The sequence below is a fragment of the Ammospiza nelsoni genome, chromosome 6 (genome assembly GCF_027579445.1).
Source record: "Ammospiza nelsoni isolate bAmmNel1 chromosome 6, bAmmNel1.pri, whole genome shotgun sequence".
NCBI lineage: Eukaryota > Metazoa > Chordata > Aves > Passeriformes > Passerellidae > Ammospiza > Ammospiza nelsoni.
Window position 1 is genome coordinate 49,452,060 of NC_080638.1, and position 15,124 is coordinate 49,467,183.

A 15,124-nucleotide genomic window follows, 5' to 3' on the forward strand; every position below is an offset into this window, starting at 1 on the left:
GTACATTAATATACTGTTACTATAACTCAGGTTGAGTATCGAAACATGTCTTCAGTTTAAATTAAAATGTCCAGCTTTGGCCACTAGTGATGCAGAAAGTTGTTGAGCAACTGTTCTTCACCTGAAGTTCGAAAACAAACTACAGCAATTAATTTCAAGCACCAGCAAAGAGATGCTGGGTTGGATCTCCCCCCAGGGGAAAAGGGGGTTATTTCTGCCAGCTTGCAGCAGCCAAGCAGCTCATAACAGGAGAGAGCTCAGCTTCAAGGCTGCATGAGAAATGCAGGGCTTGGCAGAATCTATGTCACATCACTTTCTCCCAAATATCTAACTTTTAGAGGCTTCAGTCTGGAAACCTACTTTCCAAGAGAAGATTAAATTAGTATACAGGCAGGGAGATTGGAAAGAATCTTCATATACAGCCCCAGGATAGGACTGAAATACTGCTAATTTGGCCTTTTAGTTTATTCATGTTCTTCTTCTCTCTTTTGTAATTAGTTAGTTTTAACTTCACTGACCTTTTTGCAACAGGCTCAGGCAGCCCACTTGGCCATAGTATGCAGCTTCATGGAGGGGTATCCAGCCATCCTTGTTAGGTACAGAAAGGTTTTTTCCTGATTTCATCATGTTGAATACTGCTTTTTCATCTCCATCCCTGATTGCTGCCACTACAGGGTCAATTTCTCTTTAAAACAAGATTAAAACTTGGTTATTCCTTCCTTCATTACTGAGAAGCTTTCTGCAGAAACATCACTGTTTTATTTGCCCAAAAGCGTGAACCCCTGCAGTCTATAAAGCATGTATTTATACAGTGAGACACCATAGGGCCTGTAAAGGTAAAATTTGTCTTCTCTAATTTTGTTACTGTCAGCAGATCAGAAGAATCACTGTCTGGAGGTGCTGATCACTCTCCTCAGAATGTAAGGGAACTAAGTAGCTGTAACAAATGTCTGACACAAATACTTATACTTTAGGTGTCAGAAGTTGAGGAAGACTGGCTCTGACATTGCTCTATACACTGTGGAGTGTCCATGACTGTGATAATTGCATCACCACACTGTCCCATGTGGCATGGTGCTTCCATATGAGATCTTTCAAATAAGATCAGCTTTGAGGAGAATTACCTCTGCTCATCCTTGAAGAAATATTTAGATTTGATTTGTGGGTGGCTTTAACAGAAATTATCAATAAATCTTACTCTTGTATTTTTAAGATACTTCTTATTTCTTCACACAGTCCTGTTTTCAGAATTTAGCCAGTCCACTTATGGAGTAGGGAGAGCTTTGGTTAGAGCATGTGAACACTGGGGTGTTGGTCTTGGCTCTCCTTTCTCCATCCAGGGAGGATTGAAAAATTGAAAAAATTCCACCTACCCAGCTCTCTCTGCCAAGCATGCATTCCACACACTCCAGGCAGCAACCCATTTCTCTGAGCTCTCTGAGGGTTTGCAGAGCAGGACTGACCTGGGCACACCAATCCTACTGCAGAGCAACAGTGACAGCTCCTGTGAGTCTCCCCACACAGCAGGAGCCCCAACACTGCCTGACAGCCACTTTTCCCCAAGTCAGCAGCACCTGAACAGGACCTGCCACCCTCCTTCCACCCTTCTGAGGCTGCTGGTATGGCAGAGGGAGGGAGCTGGGGGCTGTACCCTGCAGCCAAGGCAGCAGGACCCTTGCCCGTGGTGGGCAGCAGCTCTGTGCATGCTGGTGGGCTGTGCCTTTCAGTGTTGGGCTCCAGCTGAGCTGTGCTGGAACAATGCAGCCACAGCTTTGTTATTGTGAGGTACTAAATGACTAAGATTCAGCACGAAGGAAGGAAGCATTTTACCAGTTCTAATGGGGCCTTGCAAAAGATGAACGTGGGCTGTAGTTTCAGAGACAGAAAACAAGAAGTTGCAGAAAGCACTGAAGCATTTGTGGTTTGAACTAGCTCTACAGAGAAAATCTTGCAGTCCTGAAGACAGAGTGATGCAGGAGAGAGGTGCATGTCTCAGTCTATTACCACTACCAGGGCAGGAATACAGCATGTGGTGGAGGTCACGCAGGCTAGTGATGATGGGAACAACCAGAAACTCCAGTTATGACAAGAGGAAAGTCTAAAATACCACAACAGAGTGAGATCTGAGCCAGAAAATATGGGCAGGTCAGCACAGGAGTCCTCACAAAGCAGTATACTGGTGCAACCTTTGCACCTTGTTGGAGTTACAGGACCAGCACTGAACTCCATTGCCTTGGAGGGGCTGGACAGACCAACAGTTTGAAACTCACACAGGCCTCACTAATTTCAGTTTTCCCAAAGGCACACAATCTATGCTATAAACACTGATATTAGCATTGAAAGAAGTCACCAAGCTGGTATTCTGAGGGTAAATTCAGGGCCAGGAGTGGAACAGGTGATCTCAACACTTGTGCCAGAGAATGGGAAAAGACACCATTTCCCAGGTGAAATAGTACTTGGTGCCACTTGCTCCTTCTCTATAGCTGGAAGCAGTGATTTCAAGACAGTAGGGTCACAAAAATAGCAACACTGGAATGAGGAGAGATATGGGACACAAGGCCAGGCATTTTGCCTGAGAAGATAACAGCTAGAACAGGCAGCTGCTGTCCTGGTCACAGCCCTCCTGGGAGGAATCATCTGACCTTCTGAGATCTGCTGGCTGGATGTCCCAGGGACATGGCTGTATCTCCATACTGCTTAGGGTACCCTGGGGACTAAACCGTAATTGTGTACACACAATGGAATTTTATACAGGTGTTTGAGCATTTCGTTGAAGTCTGCTGACAGCAACTATTGGCATTTTTGGCTGGGAGAGGAGGCGGAGGTGGGGGATCTTCATCTTTCAACACCTCTGGCACAAGGCTGCTGAAACCATCTGTTGTTCTGTACAAATGCTCAAGTTACACATATAGGGCTGTGACCTCAGGATTTGGGCACATGATATAATTACTGGTGCTTAATGAATTACTGCATGCCAGGTGGGCCATGGCAGGGGTCTGCACATGGGCCGGCTCGCAGCAAATGCAAGGTAAATCACATTATCTGAGACCTCAGGGAAAGCAGGAGGTACCTTGGATCTGTGCTGGGGCTAAAAATGTGTGAAGAATCAGTTACTATTCTGCTTAAGCCCTCAGATGTTGAATGAAGCAAACTTCTGTCGGGTTCCTTGACCTTAAATGATTCCTGAGTAAGATGAGGGGGTTTGCTGGACCAGGCTACGGATGCTTTAGCCAAGAAAATTCCAGATCAGAACAGAAGGTTTAATGAATCTCCATGTGAAATCCTTGTTTTCTGCCTGACTTATAGTTGGCTGTTAAAAAAACCCACCACATTCTGCTGCCTGGATTTCATCAGCTATAAAAAATACAAGGATTAAAACTATGGAGGAAGTTTGAAGATACGAGCAAATCTTAACCTTACAGGCAACTCAAAAGAATTACTGCATTTCAAAGACCAGTAGGTGAGATAATAAATACCCCTGCAGATGAGATGCGTGGTGAGGTCAATACTGAGTGTTGAAGAAGAGGTTCAGTGGAGCATGGAAAGGCTCAAGAAGCTCCTTCTTTTCCTGACAGCCTGGAGAGATGCAGGCAGGATGAAGGAACACCACTTCCACAGGTGAACCCAAATAGAATCCCTGCCTAGATCTGAGACTAAGGCTACAAAAATGCCAGTCATGCCATCATGCTCTCCTAGGACTTCCCAGCTATATTTTTGCTCTACCTGGCAGCAGAGGAGGGCTAGTTTATCAACCTTCTTGTACATTGAACTCTGTGCAGCTACCTGGTGGAGAAGAACAGCCTGCCCTCAAGTCTTCTACTGCATAAAAAAGGCATGCAAGGAATGCAGAGCACCTAGTGAGAGGATGTGATTTCAGTATGGCCAAGGGAGGCTGGCAGGTGACAGGGATAAGGCAGGCTTCATGTTGTAGCAGGAAGATGTTTTCACAAGGTCAGGGAGTGCAATGCCAGTGAAGGGCCAGGATCAGTCTGAATCAGCCAGGATGCAGGGGAAGGTGGGGGAGATTGTAGAGCTGGGTGAGAGTTGAAAGGCAGAAGAGTGGTGGAAGGGTAGTCCCTGCATCCAGGGAGGGACTTGTAAGATGGATTAAACAAATTTTTTATTGGATAGATAGAAAAGGTGGGGAGTTGCTTTTCTGCAGGACACAGGGAAGTGCTGCCTGTAACACATTGCCCTTGTCACCTGATATCTAAGGGCATGTATCTGTTCTGCACTGCAGAGAGCTGTAATAAACCTGTCATGGTCCACACATTTCTACTACACACAGGCACTGGGACAGAGCTTGGGCCAATGTCTGCTTTTCTCATCCATGACTGTGTTCAACTAAGCTTATTTGCAGCGTCTGCCAACAGCAAAACATGGCCAGGAGGATCAGTCAGCCAAGGCAGTTTCCTCCTTGGACAAGTAAGCCCTCCTCTGTATGGCTGGACAGCACAGGTATGGCTGGGAACAGGTATGGCATCTTGGGAGCATTTATAAAATACTTTTGCCCATTGCTGAGCCCTGAACTTAATACCAGTGCAGTTACTATCAGCACCTGCCTGCCTCATCTATCTTGATGATAACTGAGCCAGCCTATGTAAATTAACCACAGCGCAGTCATCCGTTCCCTGTTGTCCTTGTCATTGCAGACCTTCTGACTGACCCAGAGTCCCCAGGACATGAGCACTGGGGGGATGAGGAGATGAAGAGGGAGAAGAGAACAAGGGATATTTGAAGTGGGTCACTTGCAAGAGCACAGGCACGGCCTGGGGCAGCGGGGAGGTTGGAAGGAAGAACAGGAGTGCAGCGAGGGTGAGGTGCAGGTGTCACTGAGACCTCCTCCAGACGAACACCACATTTCCCCCCACCAGGCACCATCACCACCCAGAAGACATGTCTCAGGGAGAGAGTGGGTAGCAAGGCTTGTTGTGGCTGCAGGGAAAAGCAGGAGAGGGAGACACTTACACGGCCTGGGATGTGCTGAGCTGGCTGCTGTCGCACCTTCGCCTGACCCCCCAGGCTGCCCCCGAGCCGGACGGCTGAGCACGGCCTGTCTGCTGGGCCAATCTGGAGTGGCGATGACATGAATGAAACAAGGAGAAATACTCTGAGTAGGAGAAACAGGTCATGCTGAGGCAGAGGCAGAGACACACATGCACGGAGACAGAGCGAGCCTGCCGGTCAGGCTTTGAATAAAAGCAGATGGCCACGGCTTGCTCTGCGCTGGATTCAGCTGCTCACTCGGCTCGAGTTTATTTTTGGCCCTCTGAGGAAGCGTCAGGGGATTCAAATGACCATATAAGACAACAGTGTGGTTAACCCTACCACCACCACACAGGAAGCAGGCACAAAGCGAGGTGAGGTGACATTCATCACCTCCAAAGTGCCACGCAGACAAGTCAGAGGTGGGGGCAGAGGAGGATCCAGAGCTGCTGGATGTCAGCTCCGTTCCCATCTCTGCTCTCCCAGGTGGCAGAAGAGCTCAGCAATGCTACAGATTTGGTGCTTCAAGCTCCAAAGGTTTTCCCTCTGGTGAGAGGTCGGATACTGCTGGGCTGAGACAGGACAGACAATGACAGAACTGCTAATGCTGCTTTTTGCCAAAATAGCAGGTGTCAAAGGACCTTCAACAAGGACAGGACCAAATGGCCAGGGAAGCCCTTATTCTCCCCTGCATCAGGTCTCTACAGGAGAGCTGGTATAGAGGGGCACAGTAATCACACTGAGAAACCACAGCCTTTGGTGGCAGCAGGACTGCTGGCCACACAGCATCCTGATTCCACACCTATGCACATGCTTTTTGCTCATCAAATTATCCCCGGTTTCCCAGCCTTGGAAACCAAACAACCACAGGAGGTAATGAGCAAGGCATCAGAGGGTGGTGGAGTTACGAAAAGGGAGGAGGAACAGAACTTCAGTAACTCTCAGTTTATTAAGAAGGGGAAAACTAAAGTAACTTAAAAGATTAAAAGGATATTTTTCTTTGCTTTGGAGGTGACTTTGGAATCTATTTCCATCCCCCCTTGAGAAATCTGCCTTTTATAAAATGAAAGGGGAACAATGTCTGGGTTTGAAACTGTCAGCAGGTCTCTGTGACCACAGCTCAGCATTGCAGGGGAGGGGGATGCTGCCATGAGTTGGTGTCTGGAGTTGTTCTTGGTTAAGAGTGGTGTGCTTGAAGTCAGACTGATCTGAAATAATCACATCCTTTAAAAACTGAAGTATTTAACAGGTAGTCCGGTCTCACTATTTTATATACCTGGTTTTTGTGCCTCTTTTATGTTTTCTCGTAACAAATGCTTTGCTCCCTCTCTGCCAAAACCTAAGCTTGGCACACAGTGGGAGAAAGGAGCAGCTGGCTTTGGGAGGGCTTCTGTTCATGAAAGCTTGTGACTGTGCCTCTATTTTATTGCTTGAGACAGACAACATCAAGCAAATCGTCCTCTCGCTGTGAGCACGTAGATTGTTGACCTCATTGGATTTATAGCAGGCTCTGGCTTTGACACTAATGACAGACTCGCAGAGGAGCCGCCTGGCAGAGCTAATTAGAGAGCACGGGTACGGCCCAGGAGCCTGCTTTGCCCTGCCGGCCAGGGAGCCTGCTTTCCTCTGCCGGGCACGGCCAGGGAGCCTGCTTTCCCCACAGGGCAGGGCCAGGGAGCCTGCTTTGCCCTCCTGGGCATGGCCAGGGAGCCTGCTTTGCCCTCCTGGGCACGGCCAGGGAGCCTGCTTTGCCCTCCTGGGCATGGCCAGGGAGCCTGCTTTCCCCACAGGGCAGGGCCAGGGAGCCTGCTTTGCCCTCCTGGGCATGGCCAGGGAGCCTGCTTTCCCCACAGGGCAGGGCCAGGGAGCCTGCTTTGCCCTCCTGGGCATGGCCAGGGAGCCTGCTTTGCCCTGCAGGGCAGGGATAGGGAAGGGATCCTGCTTTCCCCTGCTAGGCACGGCCGGGGAGCCTGCTTTGCCCTCCCAGACAGGGACAGGGAGCCTGCTTTGCCCTCATGGGCAGCGACAGGGAGCCTGCTTTCCCCTCCTGGGCAGGGACATGGAGCCTGCTTTGCCCTGCCGGGCAGGGACAGGGAGCCTGCTTTCCCCGCAGGGCACGGACAAGGAGCTGCTTTCCCCACAGGGCAGACACAGGGATCCTGCTTTCCCCACAGGGCAGACACAGGGATCCTGCTTTCCTCACAGGGCAGACACAGGGATCCTGCTTTCCCCACAGGGCAGGGTCAGGGATCCTGCTTTCCTCACAGGGCAGACGCAGGGATCCTGCTTTCCTCACAGGGCAGACGCAGGGATCCTGCTTTCCTCACAGGGCAGGGTCAGGGATCCTGCTTTCCTCACAGGGCAGACACAGGGATTCTGCTTTCCCCTGCCGGGCGGGGCTCTCCGGGCAGAGCTCTGCCGGCACTCGCTCACCTTTGCCAGGGGTAAATGCGGTAGGGAGGGTTGTGCGGGCTGGCATGGCTTGGGGCGGCCACTTCACCCGCACGGGCCACCAGCGACTTCTGGGGGCTCTGGGCCACTGTCTGACCTCCTGTGTCCTCCTCCAAGCTCTGCTGGATGGCCATCTTTATCAGCTCATCTTCGCTCAGGCTGCTGTACAGACTGTACTCCTCGCAGCCTATCGTTTGTCTTTGACTATTTGCTGCCGTCGTGGCCATTTTTATAATTCTCTGCTTTCCTGTAAAAGGAAAATTGTGATCATCAAAATCTGGAAAATGAAAAAAACTCAATTGTCTTGTACTGTCATTTGAGTCTGCCACTTAATTGGACTGACCAGAAAACCCTTCAGAAATCCTTCACCAGAAATCCTTCATATTATCAGCTAAAATCTGCATGTAAACTTTGCGAACTATCCTCTTTCAATTACACAGAAATAACTGGTTTAGCTGGTGTTTAAAAAAGGGGGAGTTGTTGCAAGCAAGGCAAGTTTTTATCTGCTTATTCTAGTTACCACATCTCAAGAGAAAAATAGGTAAAGGAAATTCCCTTACGATTAAAGAGACAAATTTTTGAATTTTATTTAGGAGAAGACCAATGGATATCTCTTTTTGTTTGATTTATTTCTTGCTGTAATTGAAGGAAATTAAGGGACGAGGTTTTCTCTTTGCTGGTTTTCCGTAAGGACAGGTTCTCCACCATGAATTGCAAAGAGGCTTTGCAATTTTTTCCACCTTATCTGGAGATCTTCAAGCAACATACAAAGCTATGCTTTGAAGTGACTTTGTTTCACTCAGCAAGGAGAGCAACACCACACTGGTCTGTTTCACTTCTGATTTTTTGCTTTTTCACAGAACAAAGTTCAAGGTCATGAATGAGATGGGAATGAGAGAAGTGGGAAACACTGGCACACTCAGCAATCACAGAATGACTGTGAACCACCACTGCAGGACTCTAAAAGGCAAAGACAATTCAAAATATTGCAGAATTTCCAGCAGTGATAGGGAAATATTGATAGCATGAATGGTACAATGCTCTAGCAGGATCTCATTTGGATGCCAGAGACCACTCTGGCCATCAGTGTTCAAGGGCCAAGGGTTTGTTTTATGGGAGGAGGTGGAAAAGCTTGCCTCTTTAAGAAGATAACAGCCAGTGCAGAATAGGTTTGATTTTATAAGCACTGAGCAAGAACTGTGTAAAATAACAGGGGGCACTGGGGTGAGGGGAGATGGGAACAAGCTGCTCAGGAGGACGAGGACATGACGGGGAGGACAGGGACCCAGCAGGAGAGGACTGTGGGGGACATGTTCCCCAGGGGCAGAGAGGTGAGGGGCTGCTGAGTGTACCAGTGCAGCTGCCAGGAAAGCTGCCTGTCCCCACCCTGTGGCTGCCAGTCCCTGTCCCATCAGTGCCACAGCAGGGTTGGCTCTCAGCTCCTCACAGCCCTGCTCTGCCCAGGATCAGCTCCTGCTGATCTGGGCCAGCCAGCAGAGCCATGAGCGTGGGGACAGCAGAACCACCCAGCTCCCCACTGCTCGGGGGAGCTGTCAGCTCCCTTGCCCTGCACAGCTGCTCTCCCCACCCAGTACCCAGCTCAGCCTGGTTTCCTGGGCACTCACACTGGAACCAGAGTGGTCCAGCAGGCCACAAGGCTCACACCAGCAGGAAAGTGCCCTGTTGCAGCAGCCCCTGCTGCTGTCTGCACAGCCAAGTCCTGACCTGGGGGAAATGGCAGCTCCCCAAATACAGTTTGAAGAAATTGCAAGAGCTTGAATCAATCAAGTAACTTAAAATCTTGGATTTAGGCTTTTCTCTTCAGACATGGTGATATTTCCCACATCAACAGTGGGAAATATCACTTGTGCCACTTCAAGCTCTAAGCCCACTCCAGAAAAAGTGGGAAGACTTCAGGCTAAAGGGAAGCCCAGCAGATTTCAGATTGACAGTATGACTTTTAACAACAGAGGATGTATTTTACAGCCATGAAAAATGCCAAAATAAAACCTTCAATTGCTGTAAACAATGCAACCCAGTTTTGGTGGTTTGGTTTTTTTTTTTGTTGTTTTTTGTTTTTTTTTTTTTTTTTTTGGTTTTTTTTTTTTTTTTTTTGTTTATTGGGGTTTTTTCCCCTTTATTTTCAGCCAGATCTGTCATGACTGCTGTTGCTTCCTTTTTCCAGTTGGTGCCTCAGTTCTGCTATGACCCTTGCTGTCCCAAAGATCCAAGCCTAGGCATCACCCTGCTGAGAGCCTCCCTGTGCCCCCACTGCTCCAGCACCTGCCTTTGGCTGCTCTCCAGCCAGCAGCTGGCTAGGAACCATGGCACAGCTTTGCTTGTCCAGAAGTTCTGCTGCTGTTGGGCTTGCTGAGCCCCTGGCATGCTGGGCAGTACTCCCACAGTCTCAGCCTAGGAACTCACGTGGTGCCTGGTGAGCTGCAGATGTGTGGAACCACCGGCTGGAGCTGGCAGGAACATCCAGCAGTCGTCTGCAGCATCCGGCACTACAGTGCCTGAATGTAGGGACCTGGCCCCAGTGTGACTCAGAAACCTAAACAAAGCCGTCAGCAGGGAGGGCAGGATCTGATCTTAAGCTGCTAATGGAGGTGATGCACAATGAATCCTTGGAGAAGGCAAGAATGGAGATGAAACTGCTCCCCTCTGAGGGCAATGTGAACCAGTGCAGGCTGGGACGCAGATCCCTCCTCTGTATTCCCCCAGTCTCATTGCCATCATTCTCATGGCAGTGAATCCATCGCTGCTGTGATCTGAGCTGGGTGTTGCAGTGCCTTCTGTGGGAGCCTGGGCTTTAGGTAGTGTACAGAACACCTCTGCCAACACGGCTCCACAGCCTGGCACAGAGGAGCTAACTGATCTAGCTGTTCACCCCATCCCAAATGGATCTAGGTATAAAGGCCCATTCTGGACCTTCTTCCCCTCCCTCCTTTTGTTTCACACGTTCTTAAGGCAAAGGGAGCAAAAGGGAAGGTTTTAGATTTGTGGGGATCACTCCTATTTCATTCTCTTATCCTTTGTAGGGGTTAACTGGGTCCAACCTGCTCTCAAGACAAAAGGGAGAACCTCTCCTGCGTGTTGGTGAGCCTCGCTAATCTAAATATTTTGACAGGAGTTCCATAGAGTGCAGAAACAACAGTGTTGGCTGCAGCTCCCATCACTGACTCATCCTGCAGGGAGAAACTTCATAGGGCTCAAAATAGACAAAGCTTTCAGTTCTGCCCATGGCACTGCACAGACACAATGAGGGTGTGGGGGGTCACATCTTGGGCTGCAGGAGTTTTTGGGTCCTCACTGAGAGCCAGGGAGAGCCTTGGCTGCCCTGAGCCCCTGCAGAGAGTGTTCTCTCTAGCTGGGCTTGAAGCTGTCCCTCATCCCCCTGCTGCCTCCACTTGCTCAGACAAGTGTGTGTGTGCAGTTTGCCTGTGTGCTGTGGCTGAGCTTGGCAGGAGGCAGGGCACATGCCCTCTTCCCTACAGCTCCCTGCAGAGCAGAGCACAGCAGAGCCACCACCCTCCCCTTCCACCTGAGGATGCTTCTGTTTGAAGCTGCAGGACTACAGGGCAGGGGCACTGCTCTGAGTTATGTTTGTAAGAAGCTGCAGTGAGACAGCTGAGCTGCAATAACAGGCTGAGCACATGCCTTTGGCTGGAGGCTAATGCACAACAGCCTAATTCTGTTTACCCTTCTTTCCCTGAGGCCAAACTCAGTGGCATCACCTGGCAGTGGCCTGGCTCAGCTGACACAGCAGGGCTAAGTTTACCCCATCTGAGGCCATCAGTGAACTGCCAACGACAGACTTATAAAAGTTCACTAGGCTAATGTGCTATAAGCTAAATATTTTCCACCTTCTGTAATGAAGGTGTGAAAAAAATTCAATATTTGTTGCTAGAAATATTTGAACAAGTCTGGATTAGTAAAATCTGGCCAAAGTGGTCTTTCTAAAAGTGGTCTTTCTAAATAGATTAATCTTGAATCTATTTCCTTGCTCTAAACCAGCTTACTGTAGGTTTAAAATATTGGAATTACATTTAAAAGTTAAATGCTGTGTTTATTCTTCATCCTAACTTCAGATCTTGGGGGAATGTTTTAACATTTGGCTATACTCTGCATTTCTCTGGCAGCCCAAGAGCCCATCCTCACATGCAGGTAGTGCATAGCTTCTACTGCGACTGCAGAACCTGATTTTTAAAGCTCTGGGTATAGGGCCCATATTATTTCTTAGAGAGTGCTTTCCTTTCAGGTCTGGTGTCTTCACTAGTGCTCTCTCAGCAGAGACATGTTTTGGGATTCTGCTGTCTGTGCTGCCATTTAGTAAGTCAGTCTGACAATATCTTCTGGAATCTAAACTTACCACCATTTCCACATAGAGTCTGATCTTGATTTTAATTTTGCCATCCCGATTTATGTGAGAGTTTGTTAATTCAGATGTGTAATCAGGCCTGTGCCATACAGAGGCAACTGAGATGCATCCAGTGACCAGAAGGTAAGGTTGGAAATAAAATACTTGTGCAAGGACCATGCTGTGACCTTCTAACCTGTGTTGATGAGCAGCTGTACCTGGCAGATCTCTGAAACCAAAGGTACTACTCACAAGGGGGACTACTAGTAATCACCTACGTGATGGCAAAAGCCAGAGACAAACACAATTAGGTTGCTATTATGTCCGGACTACAAGCTCTGTCAACATACTGCTTAGGAGAATGGGCCTCTGATCCCTGATGCAACGTAAATAAACAAGGATTACGGCTGGCTTTGAACATGCAGAACCGTGCAATTCAATACCATTAGCATTTGAAACAACTGGTCCCCGTTGATAGCCCTTCTTTAAAGAAAAGCTTAGCCCCCCCTCAATAGATCCCAGGCAGCAGAATTAGCAGAATTACTTATTTCTGTCAGAGAAGGATGGTAGATAAGTGACAAGGTCATTAAGGAAACAGAGCCAGACTTTGCCTGCCTTTGCGCTGAGTTTATTCCTGCCAGCTTGTAACTGAATACAGAACCTTGTTATTTATGGCTCAGGGTGCAATAAACCACATTTGTGAAAACATAACCAAGTCTTTGGGGGCTGCAAAACAGAGAGAAGAGGAGCAGCTTCACATTTTGCCTTTTGCGAGGAACATTTGAGCTCCTGCTTCTGCAGATCCGTGTTTGCCTTTCCACGTGTTTGTCCTTACTTCTGAAAGCAGCAGGAGCACACATGGGGCAAGGCAAAGAGGCTGGAGGTTTTCCCAGCAAACTGAGCCTTACTTCACTCCTTACTGTGACACCTTTCAGCACAGATCCTCCGTGGGCAACAGAAACCAGACTGACTTGCACCACTTAAAGTGCTCGCATTTTTGCTGCATTTTAGATCAGTTTCCTGATAAACCTTTGCAGTTTTCCAAGGGTATTATATTGGATAGCTGTTATGAGGAAGAAAATTATTTTTTTAAAAACAGAAAGATTTCAGTGCCCGTCAGATCTGCCAGTGCTGAGACATCAGAAGGATGACACCTCAGCTGTCCTGCTGCAGCAACAGGCAGGGATTCTTAGTAGTGACAGTTTATGCAAACCACTCAAGTTCTAGCCCAGTGCTGAAGGAGCAAAGCCAGGCTTCCCAAAGGAATCCTCTGAGTAAACAAATCCCCATGTTCAGCCCCAGCTGTCAAAACAGGTCACCGATCAGCATGGCATATGCCCTGATGCCACCAAATCATGATTCTGCGCAAATTCTTTACTGGAATTCATACACCTGCAAGCTTTTATTTCTCCTCAGAACATATTAATTCACACAGAAGTTAGTGCAATATTAGCTTCATGGCGAGCCAACTAGAAATTTCAAAATTAAAGAAATTTTTTGCTGATGTAACCTTTCCTTTTTCACACTGTGCCTTGCATGCTACATTCCACCTTAGTATGTTGTAGCTACAGCATTGATTTCTGAGCAAGATATTCTAGGGACAAAGACACAGGCACCATCTGTGAGTAAAAGGAAAATAAGGAAATGACAGAGCTACTGTTCTGTTTAACACACAGTGTTTTATGGCATATTTGAAAAAAATACCAAAGCCCAAAACAAACAAAAGCAAATCACAAAGCTCCCAAGACTGTTAGGGTGTTAGGTTACAAACTGCTGTAGGAATAAATATTTACATAGACATAATGAACTGAGAGATTGAAAGTACTAAATAAGTTCAAAACATGCATATTTGCATTACCTTTTTGTTCTGAAATAAAAGGATAATAATAGTGTTGAAATGGGCTATCTCCTTGGTTAAGTCTTAATTCAGAAAATCCTCGCTGGTATTTGTCTCCCTGCTTTGCCTGGATGTTTCGATCAACTGCAGGACAGCTTTGAAACACGCTCCCTTTGAAGCCTGGAGTTTATTTCTGGATCACCCCATGATCAGCGAATACAAGCCAAAATATAAGTTGTTCCCAATCTCAGATTTCCTGTTTGAAGATGCACAGCAGAAACTTGTACCAATCCTGAAGTTCTTCTTTGTTGCATTATCTGAAGAACTTCATCAACATCTTGGAGCTAAATGACACAAAGCTGACCTTTCTATTACATCATTATTTATTGTCCCTGACAAGTAGACCATATATGGATATGTTTCTGGAACCTAAAGAAGAAAAAAAATTGCCATATAATTTTCAAGGAAAATATGCTGTCCTGGAGAGTTTTTTTTGCTTGGGGAGAAGTGACCTCCATTTACTTTTGTTTTAGCTGATGCTTTTTAAACAAAACAACCAAACATTACTGGGTATTTACTGATGTCTTGGAGTTGTTAATACGTTTTTAAGGCTGGTAGCTGGAGAGTTCAGGATTCCAAAAGATGACAACAGCACTTGTGAACCTGTTCCAAGCAGTATTTTTAAGAGCTTACTAGTGGAAAAAGACTGCTCTCATACCACCTGAATGTGAACAATAGCTCTCTCTCAGACTCCTCAAGGCCATAAATGTGAAGTGGTACCCATCTTCCCCACATCCTGAAGAAGGCAAGATGGCCAAGGAGGAGACAGCACTGATCCAGGGATGAGTTAGAAAAGAGTCAGGCACATATAGGAGAACTGACACTTGGATCGTCTGGGTCATGGGAATAATAGTGCTCACTTTGAGAAGGTTTCCATGTGTTTGTCCAGCTAGTACAATGAATGAAGGGAAACCATAATAATAGGATATCAAAGTTATGCCTATGCATTTTCCTTCAGCTCCTCTTTCGCTCATTTCCATGGCAAAATCTTGCACACACCGAGAATAAAGCCTGTATGGAAGTGGGTCTGGAGCCCTTTCTGAGTACCTTGTGGAGGCTCAGGTTCACTGGACGCACCCTGTCAATGCATGAACACCCCCATCTAAGGCTTAGCAAGAGCAATCTTAGAGGGAAAAAACGTAGCAAGACCATACAATCCACTGATATATGATTCCTTTAGACTCATCTGCTTTGTTTTTAGAGTCTTTCAGGACCAGCATCATTCCCTCTCCATGCTTGCTCCTGAATCCATCTTGCTCCAGCATGATATCATGGTGAGTACATGGCACATCTTCCTTCCCTGCTGTCTGAAAAACGATCTGCCCCTCATAGCTAGTGCTGGGACTGTTCTGTCCAAAGTTAAAGTCATTCAGCAGTTACTGTGACAGACAAAAGGAGCCCTGAATGTCATCACCAAGAGCGTGAGAAAC

General features: G+C 47.5%; 1 protein-coding gene across 2 annotated transcripts in view; it reads right to left on the minus strand.

Annotated features, from left to right (window-relative positions):
- The window catches only part of ASB2 (ankyrin repeat and SOCS box containing 2), a 31,137-nt gene extending 17,371 nt beyond the window's left edge, over positions 1-13,766 (minus strand). Inside the window, exons 1-4 of one of the 2 annotated variants that reach the window (XM_059474380.1) lie at positions 13,656-13,766; positions 7,420-7,684; positions 4,969-5,070; positions 519-685 (exon numbers count right to left, since the gene is read on the minus strand). In XM_059474380.1, coding sequence (XP_059330363.1) covers positions 519-685; positions 4,969-5,070; positions 7,420-7,664 — 514 coding nt within the window. In that variant the 5' untranslated portion in view covers positions 7,665-7,684; positions 13,656-13,766. Of the gene's footprint in view, positions 1-518; positions 686-4,968; positions 5,071-7,419; positions 8,415-13,655 lie in introns of those variants that run through there. The other variant, XM_059474381.1, reaches the window with a different exon arrangement.
- Between the last annotated feature and the right edge of the window lie 1,358 nt (positions 13,767-15,124).